A 20,637-nucleotide genomic window follows, 5' to 3' on the forward strand; every position below is an offset into this window, starting at 1 on the left:
TTGAGGTACATTTTCTCTCGTTTGGTGGGTGTGTCAGAAGTGTTACCCAATCAGCAGCGACGTGTATATAAACTCTGCCATATTAAAAACACAGTGCGCACACAACTCCTCTGCCAAAGTGTCAATGTTAACCCCTTTGGCAAATGCCAAACTCACTGAAATTGTAAATTAAGAGTACTATGTGGAATTTTCAGAAAATCCATATTTATGACACCGGTGGCCGTTAGATGAACTGCAGTCAGCATTCCTGTTGCTCACGTGTGCTTGAACTCCATAGGCGCAAGCGGGCATCCTGGGCATGGGCCAAAACAGTGAACACAGCCAGACCGGGACTGAACACAAAGCTCCTGTGCTAGAGGCTAACACCCAACACTCCCCCAGTGCACTGAGCTCCCAGTCTGGGCAGAGTCAGCTAGCAGGACCGCTAGCTGCACGGCTAACTGTTGGTTTTTAACATTATTTAAAGTTATGGTATTCTGGAAATTATAAGACTTAGTAAAATTACACTGAATAATTTAAGTGTTGTATGTGCACACATACCAATCATAGGTCAAAACACTGCTAAATTTGGCTGAATTACAGTGCCTTGCGAAAGTATTCGGCCCCCTTGAACTTTGCGACCTTTTGCCACATTTCAGGCTTCAAACAAAGATATAAAACTAATTTTTTGTGAAGAATCAACAAGTGGGACACAATCATGAAGTGGAACGAAATTTATTGGATATTTCAAACCTTTTTACTGAACTGAAAAATTGGGCGTACAAAATTATTTAGCCCCCTTAAGTTAATACTTTGTAGCGCCACCTTTTGCTGCGATTACAGCTGTAAGTAGCTTGGGGTATGTCTATCAGTTTTGCACATCGAGAGGCTGAAATTTTTGCCCATTCCTCCTTGCAAAACAGCTCGAGCTCAGTGAGGTTTGATGCATTTGTGAACAGCAGTTTTCAGTTCTTTCCACAGATTCTCGATTGGATTCAGGTCTGGACTTTGATTTGGCCATTTTGGCCATTGTAGATTTTGCTTTATGTTTTGGATCATTGTCTTGTTGGAAGACAAATCTCCGTCCCAGTCTCAGGTCTTTTGCAGACTCCATCAGGTTTTCTTCCAGAATGGTCCTGTATTTGGCTCCATCCATCTTCCCATCAATTTTAACCATCTTCCCTGTCCCTGCTGAAGAAAAGCAGGCCCAAACCATGATGCTGCCACCACCACCATGTTTGACAGTGGGGATGGTGTGTTCAGGGTGATGAGCTGTGTTGCTTTTATGCCAAAAATAATATTTTGCATTGTTGCCAAAAAGTTCAATTTTGGTTTCATCTGACCAGAGCACCTTCTTCCACATGTTTGGTGTGTCTCCCAGGTGGCTTGTGGCAAACTTTAAACAACACTTTTTATGGATATCTTTAAGAAATGGCTTTCTTCTTGCCACTCTTCCATAAAAGGCCAGGTTTGTGCAGTATACGACGGATTGTTGTCCTATGGACAGAGTCTCCCACCTCAGCTGTAGATCTCTGCAGTTCATCCAGAGTGATCATGGGCCTCTTGGCTGCATCTCTGATCAGTCTTCTCCTCGTATGAGCTGAAAGTTTAGAGGGACGGCCAGGTCTTGGTAGATTTGCAGTGGTCTGATACTCCTTCCATTTCAATATTATCGCTTGCACAGTGCTCCTTGGGATGTTTAAAGCTTGGGAAATCTTTTTGTATCCAAATCCGGCTTTAAACTTCTCCACAACAGTATCTCAGACCTGCCTGGTGTGTTCCTTGTTCTTCACGATGCTCTCTGCGCTTTAAACGGACCTCGGAGACTATCACAGTGCATTTATACGGAGACTTGATTACACACAGGTGGATTCTATTTATCATCATTAGTCATTTAGGTCAACATTGGATCATTCAGAGATCCTCACTGAACTTCTGGAGAGAGTTTGCTGCACTGAAAGTAAAGGGGCTGAATAATTTTGCACGCCCAATTTTTCAGTTCAGTTCAGTAAAAAAGTTTGAAATATCCAATAAATTTCGTTCCACTTCATGATTGTGTCCCACTTGTCGTTGATTCTTCACAAAAAATTACAGTTTCATATCTTTATGTTTGAAGCCTGAAATGTGGCAAAAGGTCGCAAAGTTCAAGGGGGCTGAATACTTTCGCAAGGCACTGTATAAAAGCCAGAAGTGGTACTAACTTAAGAGCCATTTGGGAGCTGAAAGAGCCGGCTCTTATTGCTGAGCTGAGCCAAATGATCTGGCTCATTAAAAAGAGCTGGAATTCCCTTCACTGGAGTGACCCCATTCATTAGTTTATTTATATATTTCACACAATTTATCCATACAGTATGAGTACTTATTTCATGATGACTTATTTATTTATTTGATATTGAACACTTTTGGGCTCCATAACTATGAGGGACATAATTAACTTACAATATATTGAATTTATCATTTAAACATTTAAGGAAAGTTTATAATATTTAGAATTTTGACAATAATTTACACAATTATATTGGCCAAGAAGTGGAAGTTCTGTGATTGCTTCCCATTTGCTTTTGTGTTTGTTTGTGACAAGCCTCTTATAAAAACTAATGTCTAACTTGCATAAACTTTTCTGAGAACACATACATTCCCACAAGGAGGAGACCTTTTGGCTTTGATGACCCTTTCCCTAGTACCACCATCAGACCCCACTTTGGCTGCGCTTTTATAACTATAGTCTGTCATTTACACAGCTGACTGTGAAAGTGACAGCTGTAGATTATTAGACTTTATTGTCTGAACTCTTTTACAGTGCTGTCTTCTTTTTAAATAGGTTCATGTCATATACTGTGTGACTAGATATTTTTCTTCCCCTTTCTCAAACATGCCTTTTCTCATGAACTTGTGATCATATCTGAAACTTTGCATTGGTCCTATCTCGTATCACTGCTAATCCAAGTGATTTACTTTCATTTTTAGGATTTTCTTCAATTTCTTCAGCCTGTCTACTTAGCTCCTGCGTGGATTTACCTTATTACTGTTGGCTCCCTGCAAACATTCTTCATCAGCTTTCTCTTTTTCCCTCAATTTCAAAACTGGAATTATCCAGGCAAGATTTGTTCATCTGAGGGAGTCATAGTGCTTCTTGTGCTCCTTAAAAGTTAAGCCCGGACCACTGAGTGCCTGCCAGTTTGTCTTAATGCCACAGTTCACTTACAGCTTGAGGATAGCACATGACTTATTAGCTGTGACGGTTCAATTTGACTGACCTCTGTCTAACTGGAAGACTTTTCTTTTTTATTGGTGAGGCAAAATAAAACACAGCAAATTATTTTTAATAAATACACTTGACAAAACATCCAGCACATACAGTGAGATGAACATTACATTAAATGGGAGTTTTCTTTTGCTATTGTAAAAGAACAGTCACTGAGCAGGACAAGTTTTTGCTTGTTTCATCTATTAGTTGCTGAGTGGTGGGAGTGAAGGTGTTTAATTTCAGTCTCCCCTTCCCTCCCTTCTTGTAATCACCATATCAGCCTTTGCATAACACCTCCTGCTGCAGAGAGTTGCTCGTCAGACCAGTTTTCAGCCAGTGTTTGTGTGCAAATTTACATATTTGGGGAAGCTCTCGTAGCTAGAAGTTAAAACTCAAGAAACTGGATTGGGTTCTGAGAAAGGTGTAAGAGGCTATTGTTTCATGTAACAGATCTTATCACAGAAATGTGGGATTGATCTGAACACATCTCACGGGAGCCTAAGATAATGTTGAATGTGTTTGAGCTCATTGCTTGAAGGATAAGACAGCTCTCCACAGGTGAGTGTTGCTTTTAACATTTCAAGTACTACAAGCGTACACTTAGTTTCTTGTTTTAGCATTCTTATATATTTTGCTTTACTGTGGTTTAATTCATCAGCTATATGTCATATATTTTGTTTTATTTAATTCATTATTCATGAGACATCTTCAGTTCTTTCTCAAACCCTTACGCCTGTTCTTCCCCGACTTGTGTTAATGAGTCTACAGGTAATGTTCACACTTCTCTGTTGCCGTTTAATGCTTTTCTAATAGGTTTTCTCAGGTACAAGTCAGAACAAACTCCTCTTTAAAATGTGAAATATTTAAACATGGTGGCAGCTGATAATATCTGCTGTCTTACCTTAACTGATGTGTTCATTTTCTTGCTGTGAGAGCACCGAAAAAGACTAAAACACTTTGAACAATGTCTCTAACATCACCACCGTGTACCGGCACGTATGGCGGAAATGTCTGGAATGTGAACTGCTGTCACTTTTACACATATTACAAACATTAAACAGAGAACATGAGACCAAATACTGCAGATGGACATTCTCTATGTAGGAAACACACTTTTTACAGACCTGTACTACACTAAAGAAGAGCAAATAGCCAACCAAAAATAACCTACCTGACCACATTAGCCAGGAACTCTCAAACAGATAACACTCAAGCACAAACAGACTCACAGCCCTGTCTACCCCTTTACACAGAGCCACAGAATGATTTTTTTTCTCAATCAAAAAATGTGCTAGCCATGTCATCTGAAGATATTTCACTCTTCCTAATGTCATATTTTAGAGTAAAACAGTAACACAGGCAGGTAATAAAATCCAGAACAAACACAGACAAGGTGTGGCTCTAACAATGCACATGCATAAATAGGCCACTTGTGTGTGGGAGGGCGATACAGGCAGGTACAACACCTGGAAACGTCCTTATTGTGGAGCAGGAAGGAATAAGTGTCTTACTGTCCAAGAGGTACGGTGGGCTTTTATTGTTTCTCTTCTCTCCATTTCTTTTCTCTTCTTAGGGTTTATGAAATTTACATCCAAGACATGACCACCTAGTTTTGAGTTGCTGCCATTTCAGTTCCAGACATTTCATTTCTCTCTGCCTACCAGATCTGGTAAATTTGCTCTCTCTCTCTGCACTATAGATGTATCTGCAAAGTTACATACATTTTCCTTTGATTATTCTGTACTTATTTTTTACTACTAAATGATTTGATTTCTAAAGAAATACATTTTTTGTGGGGCTTCTTGTGAAGAACAAACAATCTGTCAATTTAGCGCTTGTTACTTCCAGTAAATTAAATTTGGTATGCTGTAATGTGTTATTCTATAAAGCTGTGTTGTTCATCTTTTCTTCTGTCATAAAAACAGTTATTGCGCCCTGGTAGCCTAATGATTAAGGTTAGGTGCGTACCACATAACCACAACGTCCACGGTTCGAATCCTGGCCGGGGCACCTTTGTTGCATGTTATACCCCTCTCTCCCCATGTTTCCCGTCTCTCTCTACTGACTGTCAAATCAAGGCAAAATAATCTTAAAAAAAAAAAACAGTCATTCTCTTTGAGGCAAAACCCAGCTTTAAACACAATTCACTTTATTCCTACAATATTTGACAGTTTAGGTCAAAAGGACCCATGAAGTGCCAATCACACACACTGTGACAGCCTTTGTTGCCTGTTGTTAATGTGTGAAGGACATTTAATTATTTTGCTTTTCTGTCAGTCTTGATGGATAACAGAAGTAGAATTCAAAAGATATTTGTGAATTCCTTTTGTCCATCAGACAACTGTAGTACAACAGGCTATTAAAAATAAATAAATTATGTTAACTTTGGTGAGATACCTTTAGAAATTTTGCTTTCCATCTATGGGCTCTTTCCATATCAATTATCCAATTATCAAATTATCACTCCTGAATCACAGGCTACTGTAGTTTTAAATGCAGAAAAGTGCATGGTATTCTCCACCTCCACCAGTGACTCTGACTATCCTGCCATTAAAACTTTAAATGGCACCCGTATTACTTTTGCTGAGTCTTACAAATGCTTAGGAAATTGGCTTGATAGCACACTATCATTCAAGATTCATATTTAACATTTGACTAAAAAGTGAAAATCTAGATTTCTTGTATAGAATTAAAGGATGTCTATCTTTTTCTGCCCAATCAACATTTCAGAAGTCAAATCCTGTGTATCACAGTATTTTACACTTTATCACAAATGAAAAGTTTCCTACTCACACGGTTGGATGGACATCCTTACAGTCAAGAAGAAACAGCCATCTCATGTTATTCATCCATAAAGCTCTACTGTTGAAGCTTCCAAACTACCTCACATCTCTTCTCTCATTTAAATCTTGTAACTACAGTATACAATCCAGGAACTACTTAACCTTAGATATCCCTCATGTACATACTAATGTTGGTTTCATGGAATGAACTGCACATTGGCCTCAAAGTCTAACATTCCCCTTGGAGATTTTAAAGCTTTATTATCTGATGTTTTCCACGATTCTTGTTACAGTTCTTTCTAATTCCTTGTTTATTATCTAGTTGTGCTGATTCCGTTTGTTGTTTGTTTGTGTTCTTGTGAATGTTCTTGTTCTCAGGTCTCTGTTGGAAAAAGAGATCTTAATCTCAATGAGACTGCCTGATTAAATAAAAAATAAATAAAATAAAACAAATATACTGTGTTCTCAGACCAATTTAAGTGAAGATGAAGGGACTCTGGGTTGTATAGCAGTCTGCTGTTGATCTGGGAATGAAGTAGTGCAGAGATTTACAGGCTGTACTTAGCAGGCTTTGCCCAAAAATGCTCAGAGTCAGCGGTTAGAGGCAGATCCGGCCCACATAACGCACTACTAAACACTATATAAAGTCCGAAAATGTCTGGTGTCTGTCATCAATCTGCAGCTGTGAGGCTTCAGCATCTGGACCATGTTCTCCTCTGCTGTCCTGTACAAAAACCAGCATTACAGTGACCTGAAGAGGGACTGTATCAAGGACAAGACACTGTTTGAGGATCCAGAGTTCCCAGCCACCAATGCATCGCTGTATTTTAGGAAACCACTTCCTGGTACAGTAAAGTGGAAAAGACCAGGGGTGAGTGGCACGGGTGGTAGTGGTCCATCACTAACACCCATCAGGGAATGCAGTTATTGCTGCAAATGAACATAGTCACACTTTACTGTACGAGTGGGCATGTAAATGTAATTATTTTGAAATAGCTGGGTTTGACACATTCAGTGTAGAGCAGAATACTGACTTGTGGTTCAAGTAAAAAGATCACTATACCACCACTAACAACACTTTTAATGACGAAAGAACTGAGACGACACAAAGTAACTTTCTCTCTTACACAAAGAGCAATTTTAATAATTTTTCAGAGGGCTATTCAGCGATTTGATAGAATATTATCACAAATGCCATAAGAGAATAGAGCACATTATAAAAATAATTTAACTGAGAAGGCCATAGAAACCACTCTATTAAGCTGAGGAGTATCTGTAAGGAATACTGCCTGACACCAAAAAGTAGAAAAACTGGTGTTATTTTACAAGTGTATACTAAAAAAATAATAATAATAAACCTAGAATCTACTTAAAGTTTTCTGGGGTTTATTTCATCTCTCTTTTATTTTGTTTCACAATAATTTTTAGGAATAAAGTGTGTTAACTCCATCACGTTGCCTTTTCTGTTGTAGGAGATGGGCAATGATCCCCATCTGTTTGTGAAGGGCATCAGCTCCCATGACCTGAACCAGGGACTCGTGGGGAACTGCTGGTTTGTTGCCGCCTGCTCCTGTCTGGCTTTGAAGCCAAACCTCTGGAAGAAGGTGAGTTCATTTGGTTCCTTTTGTATGAATGTGAGCTGAAGGGCTGGCGTATTTAATGTTGATAACCAAGTATTAATAAGGTTTATGTACAGTTCTGTAATTAAACTGCAGGTACAGCAGCACTGAGGGTTGAAACATGTAACCAGCTGACAGCACAGTTCAAATCAGGAAAGCAGGACTTCAGCTGAGGGGGGCTCACTCATGATTAACAGCGAAACCAAATTCCTTTGTCAAAATGACAATGCTGGTAGATAGTATCATCTAAGCTACAATGTTGTACCATTTCTATAAATTTAACATAATTTTAATACTTTTACATTAACATTTACAAGTCAAAATGCTTTTAAACCTGAGTGAGATAAATAAACATATTTCAGAAAACACTCACAAACATAATATATTAAACTAGAATTTGGGAGAAGAGGACAATTTGACAATAATGGAAAAGGAATTGGAAAATTTAACAATGGAGAATCAAATGTCAGCCACAACTTTATGTTCAGCTTTGTGTAGAAAGTTTTGTTAGAAAAACCTTACGGGGGTTTTCCCACTCCTGTTCGGAAAACTGACAATACAAAATGTAACAAAGCCAGTGTGTGTCTTTGGAAGCTTTCCAGTGTCACATATTTTGGTCTTAAGTTCTTTCTGGTTAAAAGTTCACAAAGAGCCTTATTCACTAAATAAATAAACTTAAGTGTCCAGTATGTGTTTACAATACTGTAGTATGAGTAGAATAAATAGTATTCTTCACAAAACACTGCAACAGGGGGTTTGTGAAAATAGATCATGTATATTCATCCTTTGTGTAATATTACATTTTTGTGAAATAAACATCAGCAGCAAAATAATGGTCCACCCATAGGTTCTGATTGTACTAAGAAAATATATTTATTGTGTATTTAAATGCAGATCACCAGAGCTTTTCTACTTCACTCCTGCTGTATTATACCCTCAATACTTTATGTGCAAAGATATAATTAAACAATTTTGCTGAATTGTAACACTCTAAATCTAATTGATGCCATTGATGTGACTGCCATGTGCCATTTCACTCAGCTGCAAAACTCCCTGCTTCAACTGAAAATGACTCATTAGTCACACTGATATTTGTTGCATTGTGTTTATGTGTGTTTGTGTGTTTCCAGGTAATTCCTGACCATAAGGAGCAGGAGTGGGATCCAAAACACCCGGAGAACTACGCTGGAATCTTCCACTTTCAGTTCTGGGTGTTTGGAGAGTGGGTGGATGTGGTGGTGGACGACCGCCTGCCTACAATCAACGGAGAACTCATCTACTGCCACTCGAAAGACAAGAACGAATTCTGGAGTGCTCTGCTGGAGAAGGCCTACGCCAAGTCAGTAACCTTAAACCAGATCGTCCCTTTTGTAGAAATACATTTGTATTTATTTATCTGTATTTATATATAATTGATATTCTAAAAAATATAACCTTAAATCATTATTGATTATCATTATGTTAAAATATAATAAATTATTACTACTACTGCTACAAATATAAATCCTATTACTACTACAAGTACTACTTACAGTATACTACTAATGATAATATATTTGCAATGCATAATATAATAAAACAGCTATTACTGCTTTGTATGCATACAAAATTTTGAAAATAAGTGTTGTATCATTTAATATTGTGTGTTGTTGCAGAAAAATACAACATATTGGCAATTTGTTAATATATATAACAAAATATGTAGAGTGCATTCTTGTGTTCAACTGTATTCTTGAAATCTATATTTTCATTAACACTTCCAACTTCTAACCAAACTTCTGATTCCCCTGCACCCTCTGTGTCCAGGCTCTTTGGCTGCTATGAGTCCCTGGAGGGGGGAAACACCGGAGACGCTGTGGTGGATTTCAGTGGAGCTGTTGCTGAAGCCATCAACCTGGAGACAGAAGCATACTATAAGGACCAGAAAAAACAAGACCAGCTGTTTGAGGATATACTAAAGGTCTACAACCATGGAGGAATCATAAGCTGCTCCATTAAGGTCTGTGCTCTTCCTCCATGTTTGCTCCTTTGTCTCTATGCTTAAGAGAAACTGGCCATAATAGACCAATTGTTTTTATAATTTCATCAGGCACAGCCACATGAAATTGAGTTCAGGATGGCAAATGGACTGGTGAAAGGCCATGCATACTCAGTAACTGCAGTGAAGAATGTACGTTTGGGTCGCGGGCTGCTGGCCTACTTCAAGAATGAAACCATTCGTCTGATCCGCATGAGGAACCCCTGGGGCAAGACTGAGTGGAATGGAGCCTGGAGTGACAGGTGAGAATTAATTTCTTCTCCACAGTTTTTTCCCCATTAAAAGTGATGGTCCACGCAGATTGTTTCAGAAGGTTTCAAAATGGAGCTCTCACTGCCTGTAGATTTAAAGGGTGACTGTAAAAGGTGGGTAGTTAACTCTTTTAACAGAGAACAGAGGCTGTGGTCAACTTGAATTCATAGTGGTTACAGTGCATTCCAATAGTGACCAGAAGAAATACAAGGATGTGAAAAAGTATGGAACTTTTCAGACATATCTCCAGGTATTATCCACTTCCATCTACTGTCCATCCGTATGCTCAGTATGTCCCAAAAAGTCTGACCAGGGGAAGAAAAGGAAGCAGGAGCTCTCTGCATTGGCTTCCAGTTCGTTTTAGAATTGATTTTAAGATTTTGTTGTTTGTTTTTAAGTCGTTAAATGGGTTGGTGCCTCATTACCTCGCTGATATTTTATCTTTGCACACTCCCTCGAGATCACTGAGGTCTGCTGACCCGATGCTTCTGGTCGGGCCAAGGTCCTTTGCCTTTGCTAATGCTTCTCCAAAATTATAGAACAGCCTACCTCTCCTACCACTTTTAAAACTTGTTTGAAAACCCATATTTGTTCTTTGGCTTTTAAATCAGACTGAGTTTTGACATTTTGGATTCTATTTGTGTTGGGTTTTTAAAAAATATATATTTTCTGTTTTATTTTGTTTTAAATATATTTTATTGTGTTATTGTTTCATATGTTTTGTCCTGGCTGTTTACAGCCTGTTTCTTTAAATTTGTGCAGCACTTTGGTTAACATCTGTTGTTTCTAAACGTGCTTATAAATAAATTTGACTTGACATGACTGGACTCTAAGGTGTGCAAACCAACACATACTCCTACTTATAAGCTCACCAGGGTCGTGCATTACGATTAAGATGGAAGTAATTTGCCATATTTTGGTGAAAATAATGTGGACCATACTGAGCACATGGAGGGACCGCAGAGACGTCAATAATGCTGCAGGAGTGGTCAATCTTTTTTTGTTGTGAAATCTTGTCATGTTTTAAATCTTATCTAACTGCTGTATCTCTAACCTGACAACAGGATCCATTTTTTGTGAAAAAGCTAAATACAACCTTTTTCTAGCCATATTTTATGACTCAAAAGGTAGATTTTGTGTAGATTATTACTTAAAAACTATTTATTTGTATCTAGTAGGAATTCAATCAGTGCATCAACCATCTTCATTTGCTTTGCATGCATTTTGTCAGCTCTGAAGAATGGTCAAAGGTTGGTGATATGGAGAGGGGCAACCTTGGCATCACAGTAGAGGATGATGGGGAGTTCTGGTGAGTGATTAAGTTCCTCCAATTACAACAGTCAACCTTTGGAGTTTATCTCCTCTTTCAGAGAGGAATGATGCATTTTCTGTTCACATCCACAGGATGTCATTCACAGACTGGTGCAAGTTCTTCACAGATGCAGATGTTTGCCGTCTCATCAACACTTCGCTGATCAGTACCCAAAAGGCATGGCATGAGGTTGTGCACTTTGGGAGCTGGACAAAACACGCAGAGCCGCTGTTAAACCGCTGCGGTGGCTGTGCTAACCACAAGCCGACATTCCTGCAGAACCCACAGGTACTGCAGGCTCTGGGTGGACTCTCTCCTTGCATCACCTCTGTTCACACAGTTTGCACATGTATACATATGTATTCACTCCTTTTCAACTTCTTTTACAGTACTTGTTTGATGTTACAAAGGAGGTCAGTGAGGTCCTAATCTCCTTGCAACAAAAAGACATGAAGATCAACAGAAAAGTTGGTCAAGGAGAAAATCTATCCATTGGCTTCAGTGTCTTCAAGGTAACATAATGCAACACTTCCACCATACTTTATTGATCTAATGAACGATTGATAATTGATCTATAACTGTGTGTTGCATGATAAGCACCAAAAGAGGGGAAAATAACAGTAGAAGATTTGAAGGGTTGGTGAAACATTGCACAAAGATCATGGTGAGACTAACTAGAGATGAGTTCATTACTGAGGAAATGGTGTTAGTCTGGGATGAGGACGTCAGTCAAAGGTCAGTTTGTTTTGGGGGAAAATTCGGTCATTTCAACACATTCTGGCTTTTATTTTGGTCAAAGAATTTGACTTTGTTTGACTTTTCTACTCATTTGTTGAGCAAACAGTGAACAATTGGGTGTTTTTAATGACAGGCAGACATTACTTGATCGGTTTATCAGAACCAAAACAGACCATTTCAACAAGAGACTAAATCATACATGATTAAACACAAATAATGCACATACTTTAGTTGATTGCTTCAAGCTGGAAAACAGAGTGGAACCACATTTAGAGACAATTTCTTCTAAACTCCTAGTAAGGTGCCAAGAGTTCAGACGCCTGTGTTCTAGTGCAGTGCTTCCTCAGCCATAATAGAAATCTCATGCATTATGGGCTACTTTGGTGGTTGCTGGAACAAGAAAGCTGAAAAAGTAAAACACTTTATATGTAGAACTGCAACATTTATAAAGACAAATCAGTATAACTCAGTAATATGTTTCAGTTGAGGTCTTAACTGATTATTAAATTGCAAAGCCCTCTCATGCAGCTGTAAAACTTACCAAAATAGATTTTATCCTACTTGCTGGGATTAGATTGTCACATTCAAATGAGGCCATGTAACCGTATGTGGCAAAACTGACATCACATTTCCCGTTATGTGATTTTCTTGTCAGAGATCTGGCTAAGTTCAAACACACCCACTATACACTCTTATCATGCGGACAGAAGTGCTGCCAAAGCTGCAGGTTCTGGACAGCAATAAATGCTGGTGCCACAAGGACAAATAAGCAGCTGTGTGCACACGGCCTGTTGAACGCCTGTGAGCCTGAACCTGAATTTAACCCTTGTCATCTATGGTCAACATGCAAGTGATGTATCCTCCTCCTTCATCTGACGGACTCCAGGCTCTGTGTACACATTCTCTGTTTTTTATGGTGTCGTCCATTACACTTTGTATTTTCCTTTTTGAGAAGTAGATCATTAAAAACTACAGTAACTGGTATTTTAATCAAATTGCCAGTTATGACCCTTTCAACCAAAATACACAACATTAAAAATATGTATCAGTGGACATCTGAGAGCATCCCAGCAACTCAGTGAAAGCCTGGAGTTTGAGGACTATGATTATTATGTTAACCTATGGCTGGCTGTTAACTATTCAAATAAGAAGGATATGCAGTATAATACTGGTGCCGGTCCAACAGGATTTTTTCCCGCTTCTTGCTTAACTGACACGCCACTCATCTTACCAGTGCAAGAATTATATTACTCTGTACTTATAACACTGTAATAAAATACACACTTCTTCTTCTACCACCAGGAGGCAGAAGAATCTGTGTAGGCAGCAAGCAAATTATTTCTCCTCTAGATACTGTTTAAACCCTTAAAATGTATCATTATCATATTAATCTGTATTACACCATATTATATGTATTATAAGTATTTTTATGTATGAACATAAATTTGGGGAGTGTTTATTTAAGACACCAGTAGGTTTATAAAAGTATAAACCTACTACTTACCAAATACCAAAGTATCCTTTGTTTGATATCATGAGATGTAGTAACAGACAGTCCATCAAACCTAAACCAGTGTAACCACAATGGGTGCGTTTACATGTGGACTAGTATCCTCGTTTTTATCATATTTGGGATTTGATGTTTACATGGAACATGAGACACCTGGTTATTCATATCTCTGATTACATGATTCTAACAGTATCCAAGCTTCCGATCATCTGTGTGCAGCTGTGTCTTGATTTCTCACCATTTAAAGCCACTATGTTCTGCACCAACAAGGAATGTTCAGACACCTGTACGAGGTGCCTACATGCCACAATATCGTGGTTTCTATTGGAGTACTCGAGGTAGCATATGGCAGGTTTCTCAAAACCGGAATAAAATGTGCAAACACATAACCAGGATACTGCAAAAACCCAATCATAACCAGGATACTAGCTCACATGTAGATGCACTTGTTGTTAAAATCACCTGCTAGACTTTATACCTGATGAGTAAAGTCAGTCATTTTCAAATGAACACTAAATGAAACCCAAATGGTTTTGCTTTCCCAGGTGGAACTGAACAGGAAGTATCGGATGCATGACATCCTGACCCAACAGTGTGTGGCAACATCCACCTACATCAATGCTCGGACAGTGTTTATGAGATGCATGCTCCCACAGGGCCGCTACGTCATCATTCCCACCACCTTCAAGCCTCAGACGCTGGGGGATTACATGATCAGAGTTTTCACTGATGTGGACTCACACTGCAGGTACGACTGTGATGGAGGTGTGATGTCAAACCAGTGACAGTGTGTGGAGTGAGTGAGTGTAAATCAGCAGCATGTGTTTTATGCTGTCAGACAGAAATGTAATGTTCACATATCTTGCAATTATAAGGTCTTGAGAGACACTACAGGGAAAGCGAGAACACAGCTGTTCTTTGACTTCATTTCAGACACTGGTGGATGGATAATATCCAAGAAAAACACTCAAATGAGTGTTTTGGAGAATGGAGACTATAAAATGACGTTCAAATTAAATCACTTACAAAGTAACATCCCTCTCCCACTGCTTTTTTAGGCCAAATATTTAGTTTTGGCAAATCATCCAAGCTGGCTAGTCCAACCAGTGTTGTGTCTATAAAACATAATGTCACTTCCCTAGTCTTCCAATTTGCTGATAGCAAGATTTAGGCCAGAGTACCAAGATACAGGAACTATTTCTCTCCTGGTCCTTAAATTCTCCTCTACTCTCACAGGGAGTTGACAGAGGATAAGCCAAGGGTAAGATGCTGGAGTTCATTCCTTGGATACCCACAAGCTGTGACTCACATCTATGTGCACGGAGCTGAAGGGCTGCAGAACCAGGACAGTACAGGAGGTTAGAGGACTTTACACAAGCCAGACTTTACCCCAAATCTACTAATCAGTGTCATCAGCCTGTGGTCCACCAATTTGGTTTGCTGAGATGGATCTTTACATTCAGTCGTTTTCATGCAGGTGCAGACCCCTATGTGATCATATCCTGTGATGGCCAGTCAGTAAAATCCCCCATCAAGAAGGACACCTTGCAACCCGAGTTTACAACTAGCGGCATTTTCTACAGGAAGAATCCCAGAAAGCCCATAACTGTGGAGGTAAGATGGCATGTCACTGGTCCTGATGACTGTAATTAATCTCAGTGACTGGCGGTGCAAAGGGGTTGTAGGTCACTGTCGTACGGAAACCATGTATCTACAGAATGTCAACTTTCAGACTCAGAAAAACAGCCTCAAAGATAATGCATTTTTCAATAATCCAATGTGTTTTGAAATGGTTTTGGGAGCATAAGAGGGAGGAGAATTTTTACAACCCATTAAGGAACATAATCCTTCAATTTATCTCAAAAATTCAAAATCATAAAATTCAGAGATACATTACTACAAAGTAACTTGTTAGGCTGCCCCTAATATACTTGGTAAAAGCAGATTTTAGTGTTTTTGTATAAAAAAAAACAACAACAAGAATTTTGGTGCTTGATTTTGTATTTTGTTGGTCATTTCTAAACTGCAAAGCAAACAAACCACTCCTTTAATAAAACTAGTGCTTTAGTATTATTATCTGAATAGTAGTAGTTTAAATGATGTGGCAATTCTTACACAAAAATTGAATATAGACTATAAATTCAATTTAGCAGTTTTTACAGTTACATGTTTTTATTTAAAAATACATATATATCTTCAGTGTTCATGATAACTAATAATAATAATAAAATAAACAGCCTGAATCCATGAACTGGAAAAGCTCACATTTAACTACTGATCAACTGACAGATGTAATGGCAGTTTGTAATTGGCTGTAATTGAGAGCACAGGATATCATCTTTGAGTTTGACGTCATCGCTCAACATAATCAAATCAGAGTGTCAAAGCCCTCCATATTTCAAAGTGAGTGGTCTTCCTCAGGTGTGGAACAGTAAGCCAGTGAAGGACGATTTTATGGGCCAAGTGGTGTTGTCCGGGTCGGTGAAGGACACCTCTCTCCCTCAGAAGCTTCAGCTGAGGAAGCAAGGACGGCAGATGGCGGATGAGATGCTCGGTAGCATCAGTCTGAGGATCGTCACTTCTACTCAGCTGACCGCCATGTGATCTCATCAGTGACCTGATAGAGGGCTAGATCTTTTTCAGTGCTGAACTATGTGGTGAACATCTTCACTCGACATGTGCCATCATCAAAGCACCAATACGAGTAATGGATCGACATGTTTTCTACAAATTTTACACTATTAATTGAACGTTAGTGATTTTTTTTCAAAGTTGAGAGGTGAGCAGGGCACTACTGGACAGACTGAATGTCAATTCCTGTTATTTTTGTCCAAATGATAAATCTTGTTTTGAATTATCTTTTACATTTACTTTTTTAAAATCATTTTTGTGTAACTTATAAAATATTTTTATATTGACGTTTTACAAGTTACTTGTAAAGATATCATTCCTTTTTTGGATGTTAACTATAGATACTGTGACTGATATGGCAGTAATTTGTCAATCAAGTCTTAACTTACAATAGTTATAATTTTGTCCTCTATAGTCACTTTTATACAGAAAAACTTGTACAACATATAATTCATGTACCATCTATTTTTAATGCATCTTCTGTTCTTCCTCTCTTCTATCAGTTCATATCATCATGTTTTATTCTCATGATTATTAAGAAAATGCAAAACCCTGAATGGCATAAAGAATTAAAAGAAATTCAACCTAAAAATCAAGATAGCCTTCAAGCATTGCCACAACTCTGGTTTTCTTCCTCTTTTTATTTCAGTCCAGTTCCCAAACTGCAATATTTTGTTTTTTTACACTCAAGACACAGCCATGCACAATTCAAAGTTCAAAAAGTCTATTGCTTCAACCACAATTAAAAATAGTTTATCCAAAACCTCATTTCCCCGTCGCTCATTTGTCCGTTTTCAAAGATGGGGAAAGGCCTGCTGAGGTATGCCAGATGGATCAGCAGTTTTACAAAGCTAGACAATAATAAGAGTAATAATAATGATAATAATAATTTAAAAAGTAACATTTTTTGTCTTTGTTCCATTCTCTTGATACACATTAATAGAGGAATTTTCACACCACATGTACAGGTTTACACAGTCAGGAGATAGGAATGTACAGGAGCAACCACAGAAAGGGGGCACGTCAGCGGTGTCTCTTGTCCCGAAATTCACCTTTTGTGCTCATAGTTCAGACCTGTACATGGGGCAGAGGCCAAACGTCCCAAGCTTCCTGACAGGCCACCCACACCTACCGCACACACACATACATGTACTAACACTCAGCAGTGGTACTCAGGACAGACTGTGTGGGCCCGCACACAGAGTGCTGCATTCATCGGCTTTCTGTCCGGATGAAGGAGTGTCCGATGAAGCCCAAACAGGAGAGCTGGATCCAGGAGTGCGGAGACAGCGTGTGTGTTTGTTTTTCTCTTTTTTGATTCCCAGGGTGCAAAACATTTATTGATATTGTCATTTTAAGTTACATAATTCTGAAAAAAGAGGGGTTTTCCCGTCATATTTACATACATACATACATATCCTAACAATCTTAACCTATTTGAAGATGAGATACAGTGTATAGTTTGTTTTACATGCATGAATTCTGTTGCATCCTCCTGTCTAACATCACTCCTTCATCTTCTGTACATTTGCTGTACAATGGAGGTACAGACTGAGCAGCTACCCTGCACCTCAAAGTCAAGGTGGACAACACAAGTGAGGCATCTTCTAGTGCCGATTGAGGTAGCCCCCCCTAACGCACACAAACACACACACTCACACACAGAGGGATGCTACATGGGAAATGCCTGACGAAGCTACCAAATACCAACACAAAGTAGATAGGTTCTGTACAGGAATGAGATTAAACGCTAACCAGGTATGGAAGGAATGTTAGCAAACAATATGAACCTCTACTACAGCTTCTGTTTTCAGTGCTCATCAGGACAAGGTACAATCATGAAATGGCACTCAGTACTTTGCTTAGTGGCTAACATTCCCCCTCTCTAATCTGCCACACATGTCCAAAAACTCACTTCAAAACGTATAGATCATACGAAAAAAGTCACATAAGACACCATTAAAAGACAAAAGGACACTGAAGCGTTAATGAGCAGCATCTTAAATACCAAAGGAGACAGGGTGGGACTGGGGACAGTTGGTGCCCACTGCCTCATTAGACATGAATGTTGTTGTATATTCAGTATTTGCACCTGAACAGTTAGGCCAGGTTTTTGTTGACATTTATACCAAACATTTATAGTCATAGTCATATAATGTACTCTGCAATATAAGAAGACTTTGTAATGAAAAAGAATAATAGAATAATTTTCCAGATTGGAGAATAACTTCTTTTATCTGCATTTTACATTTCTGTTCATACTTTAAAGTTTAGATGTCTCTCAAAGTTTGAGAAAGTTATTTTTTAAGTCACAAATAACTGATTAAATGATTGATAAATTACATGATGATGAAAACGTCTTTCGCCCTCTATGTTTTGTTGCAGTTTGTTGTTCTGATTTGGGATTGAATATATATTTAGTTGCGTTATTTTGTTTGTCATGGGGCATCTTTCCTGCTTAAGTTTTAAGGTCACAGGGATGCGTGGGGCACTATGGGAAACTGTGTGGCACAAGACCTCCAACTCACTGTAGGTAAATAATTACATGACCTTCTGTTTGCCACTGTCGTAGAAAAAAAGCTTATTTGAAAGGCTGAAATGTTGACCCACTGTGTGCCAGCACCTTAAAAAGGACAATCCATCACCAAATATAAATATTTAAATGAAAACTTTTATTTTTCTGTTGAGTCTCTGATTAAGTATTTGTCTTGTCTTCTATTTCATACGTAACTGTTGAATTGTCTATCCAATTCTGATTAATTTACAACATGAAAATAAAAAAAGCCACACCCTGAAATTGATGAGAAAGTATGTATATAATATATTTAAAATTAAATATTTTCATGTGTGATGTACAGTTAAGTCACATTATAGATGCTGCATTACAGTTCTGGTTAAATTCAATGTTTTATGTAGGCAAATTGTGCACTGACAGTGTTTCAATATTTTAAATAATCAGAACATTATATTTAAAGCTGGCATAGGTCATGTGAAATTATACCTGACTTTTTCCTCTGTAGCTGCACCCCTACACACATTCACACGCACACATACACAAAAATATGCCTTCTTGAGATGTGACAATCTGCAGAGGAGTAGCAACGTTTCTTCACAGAGCCGTAGTCATGCAGGCAAAGGTTGGGTCTAGAGTCCAGAAGTCACTCTCTCACATCAGCTGGTCACTGCAGGTGCAAGTGTGGCCTGATTGTGCTCCACGGAGGGACCACAGGAAAGAAAACCAAGCGTAAAGCTGGGCAGGGAAGGAATCACGGGCTCTTTAGTTTTGTCAGTTTCTCCTCTTCCCTCTGGAATATTCTTCTTGAAAAAGAGCACATTTTTGATATTTTCACCGTATTTTCTTGGTTTGGGGAGCGACTGCTGCCAAACAAGACATATGACACAAAGATGATGTGCACAGTTGGAACACACACACGCCCACACACGCACACATACTTGTGATGGACTGCTCTACATGTACAGAGTGCTGGAGAAGTAAACGAGGAGGCAAGGTCTTTTCAGCAGCATGGGCCGAGAGGCTGCAAGGCCAGATGTCCGTCCTACATATGAGGCCTGGGGGTCTTTTGTCCTTGTGCTGTCACTGTAAGTCACACAAACCCCCTCCTTGTGCTGTCATGTCACCCACCACCCATACACCCAAGCCCCTGCCCCCATGAACGCACACATCACAGGCAGGACTCCAGCCTCGGGTGGGGACAGAGGGCACACCCTAGCGACTGCTGTTCTTTATGGCTTCCTTCGCAGCTACAATCAGAGGTGTCAGGCTGGATAGAGGCTTCGCCAGCTTGAGGAAGGAATGCTGCAGAGGACAGAAAGGATAAAAAATGTAGATATGAAGCCAAAGAGAGATGTATACCGATTTAGAATTATAAATGGTTGACATTTTGTGATGATGATGATGATTATTATTAACTAGCAATTCAAGGAGCAAAGTTAACATTATTCAACAATCACTGTGCATTTACACCCAATTCAGTTGTTACCTTTAACTCAAATTACATTAGGTAAGATTAAGATGAGGTTTTTGTTAGTGCTGTTCTGCCTGGTCCTGAAAAATCCTACTTTGAATACCACACTTTAATCCAAAAAACATAAAGTAATAAGATGGCAACACAGCTACGAGCTGCAAGCCAGCATCTAACTAAAGTTTTTGTCCATTTCCTTCAGTATTACAACTTTTGTAATTCTATGTAGTTCTAATACTGCTTGGTTGATGCTACATCACCCTTATGGTTGGTGGTATTTAGATGTACAAGATATTACATGTTGCAAAAGTGTGTGTATATGCATATATGTTTTTTGAGGATCAAGTCTCAGTTTTACCTGGAGGAGCTCCTTGGCAGAGCCTCTGCGGTCCACATCCATCTCCAGACAGCGGTTGAGGAAGTCTCTGAACACAGATGAGAGCCTCTCTGGGTTCTGCAGCTCTGGAGTCCCGTTGGTAGCTATCAGGTACAGTGCCTGAATGATGGATGAGGTCAAACAGACCATCAAATGAGGGAACCATAGA

General features: G+C 38.9%; 2 protein-coding genes across 8 annotated transcripts in view; one reads left to right on the forward strand and one right to left on the reverse strand.

The window, feature by feature from the left end:
• Positions 1 to 3,531: 3,531 nt before the first annotated feature.
• LOC122888493 (calpain-5-like) lies at positions 3,532 to 16,705 on the forward strand. 3 transcript variants are annotated; one of them, XM_044222990.1, is made up of 14 exons: positions 3,532 to 3,784; positions 4,800 to 4,895; positions 6,692 to 6,880; positions 7,482 to 7,613; positions 8,759 to 8,967; positions 9,435 to 9,627; positions 9,718 to 9,908; positions 11,150 to 11,227; positions 11,323 to 11,518; positions 11,620 to 11,742; positions 14,024 to 14,226; positions 14,715 to 14,836; positions 14,956 to 15,092; positions 15,900 to 16,705. In XM_044222990.1, exons 3-14 carry the CDS (start codon positions 6,716 to 6,718, stop codon positions 16,080 to 16,082), a joined length of 1,932 nt encoding a protein of 643 aa, XP_044078925.1. In that variant the 5' UTR covers positions 3,532 to 3,784; positions 4,800 to 4,895; positions 6,692 to 6,715; the 3' UTR covers positions 16,083 to 16,705. The 3 variants fall into 3 exon arrangements, with proteins under 3 accessions (XP_044078925.1, XP_044078924.1, XP_044078926.1); XM_044222989.1 differs by lacking the exon at positions 4,800 to 4,895; XM_044222991.1 differs by lacking the exons at positions 3,532 to 3,784; positions 4,800 to 4,895 and adding an exon at positions 4,630 to 4,747.
• A 25-nt stretch (positions 16,706 to 16,730) lies between these two features.
• The window catches only part of LOC122888494 (serine/threonine-protein kinase PAK 3), a 45,895-nt gene continuing 41,988 nt past the window's right edge, over positions 16,731 to 20,637 (reverse strand). For all 5 annotated transcript variants that reach the window (XM_044222995.1, XM_044222994.1, XM_044222992.1 and 2 more), the window contains 2 exons: positions 20,451 to 20,588; positions 16,731 to 19,926 (listed from right to left, as the gene is read on the reverse strand). In XM_044222995.1, the coding sequence (XP_044078930.1) occupies positions 19,837 to 19,926; positions 20,451 to 20,588 (228 nt within the window). In that variant the 3' untranslated portion in view covers positions 16,731 to 19,836. The remainder of the gene's footprint in view (positions 19,927 to 20,450; positions 20,589 to 20,637) is intronic.

This window comes from Siniperca chuatsi, linkage group LG14 (assembly GCF_020085105.1).
Source record: "Siniperca chuatsi isolate FFG_IHB_CAS linkage group LG14, ASM2008510v1, whole genome shotgun sequence".
NCBI classification, from domain to species: Eukaryota; Metazoa; Chordata; class Actinopteri; order Centrarchiformes; family Sinipercidae; genus Siniperca; species Siniperca chuatsi.

Coding starts and splice junctions, on each gene's coding strand:
- LOC122888493 (XM_044222990.1), top strand. CDS start 6,716: ATGTTCTCCTCTGCTGTCCTGTACAAAAACCAGCATTACAGTGACCTG. Junction 9,628..9,717: donor TCATAAGCTGCTCCATTAAG/GTCTGTGCTCTT, acceptor TAATTTCATCAG/GCACAGCCACATGAAATTGA. Junction 9,909..11,149: donor AATGGAGCCTGGAGTGACAG/GTGAGAATTAAT, acceptor GCATTTTGTCAG/CTCTGAAGAATGGTCAAAGG.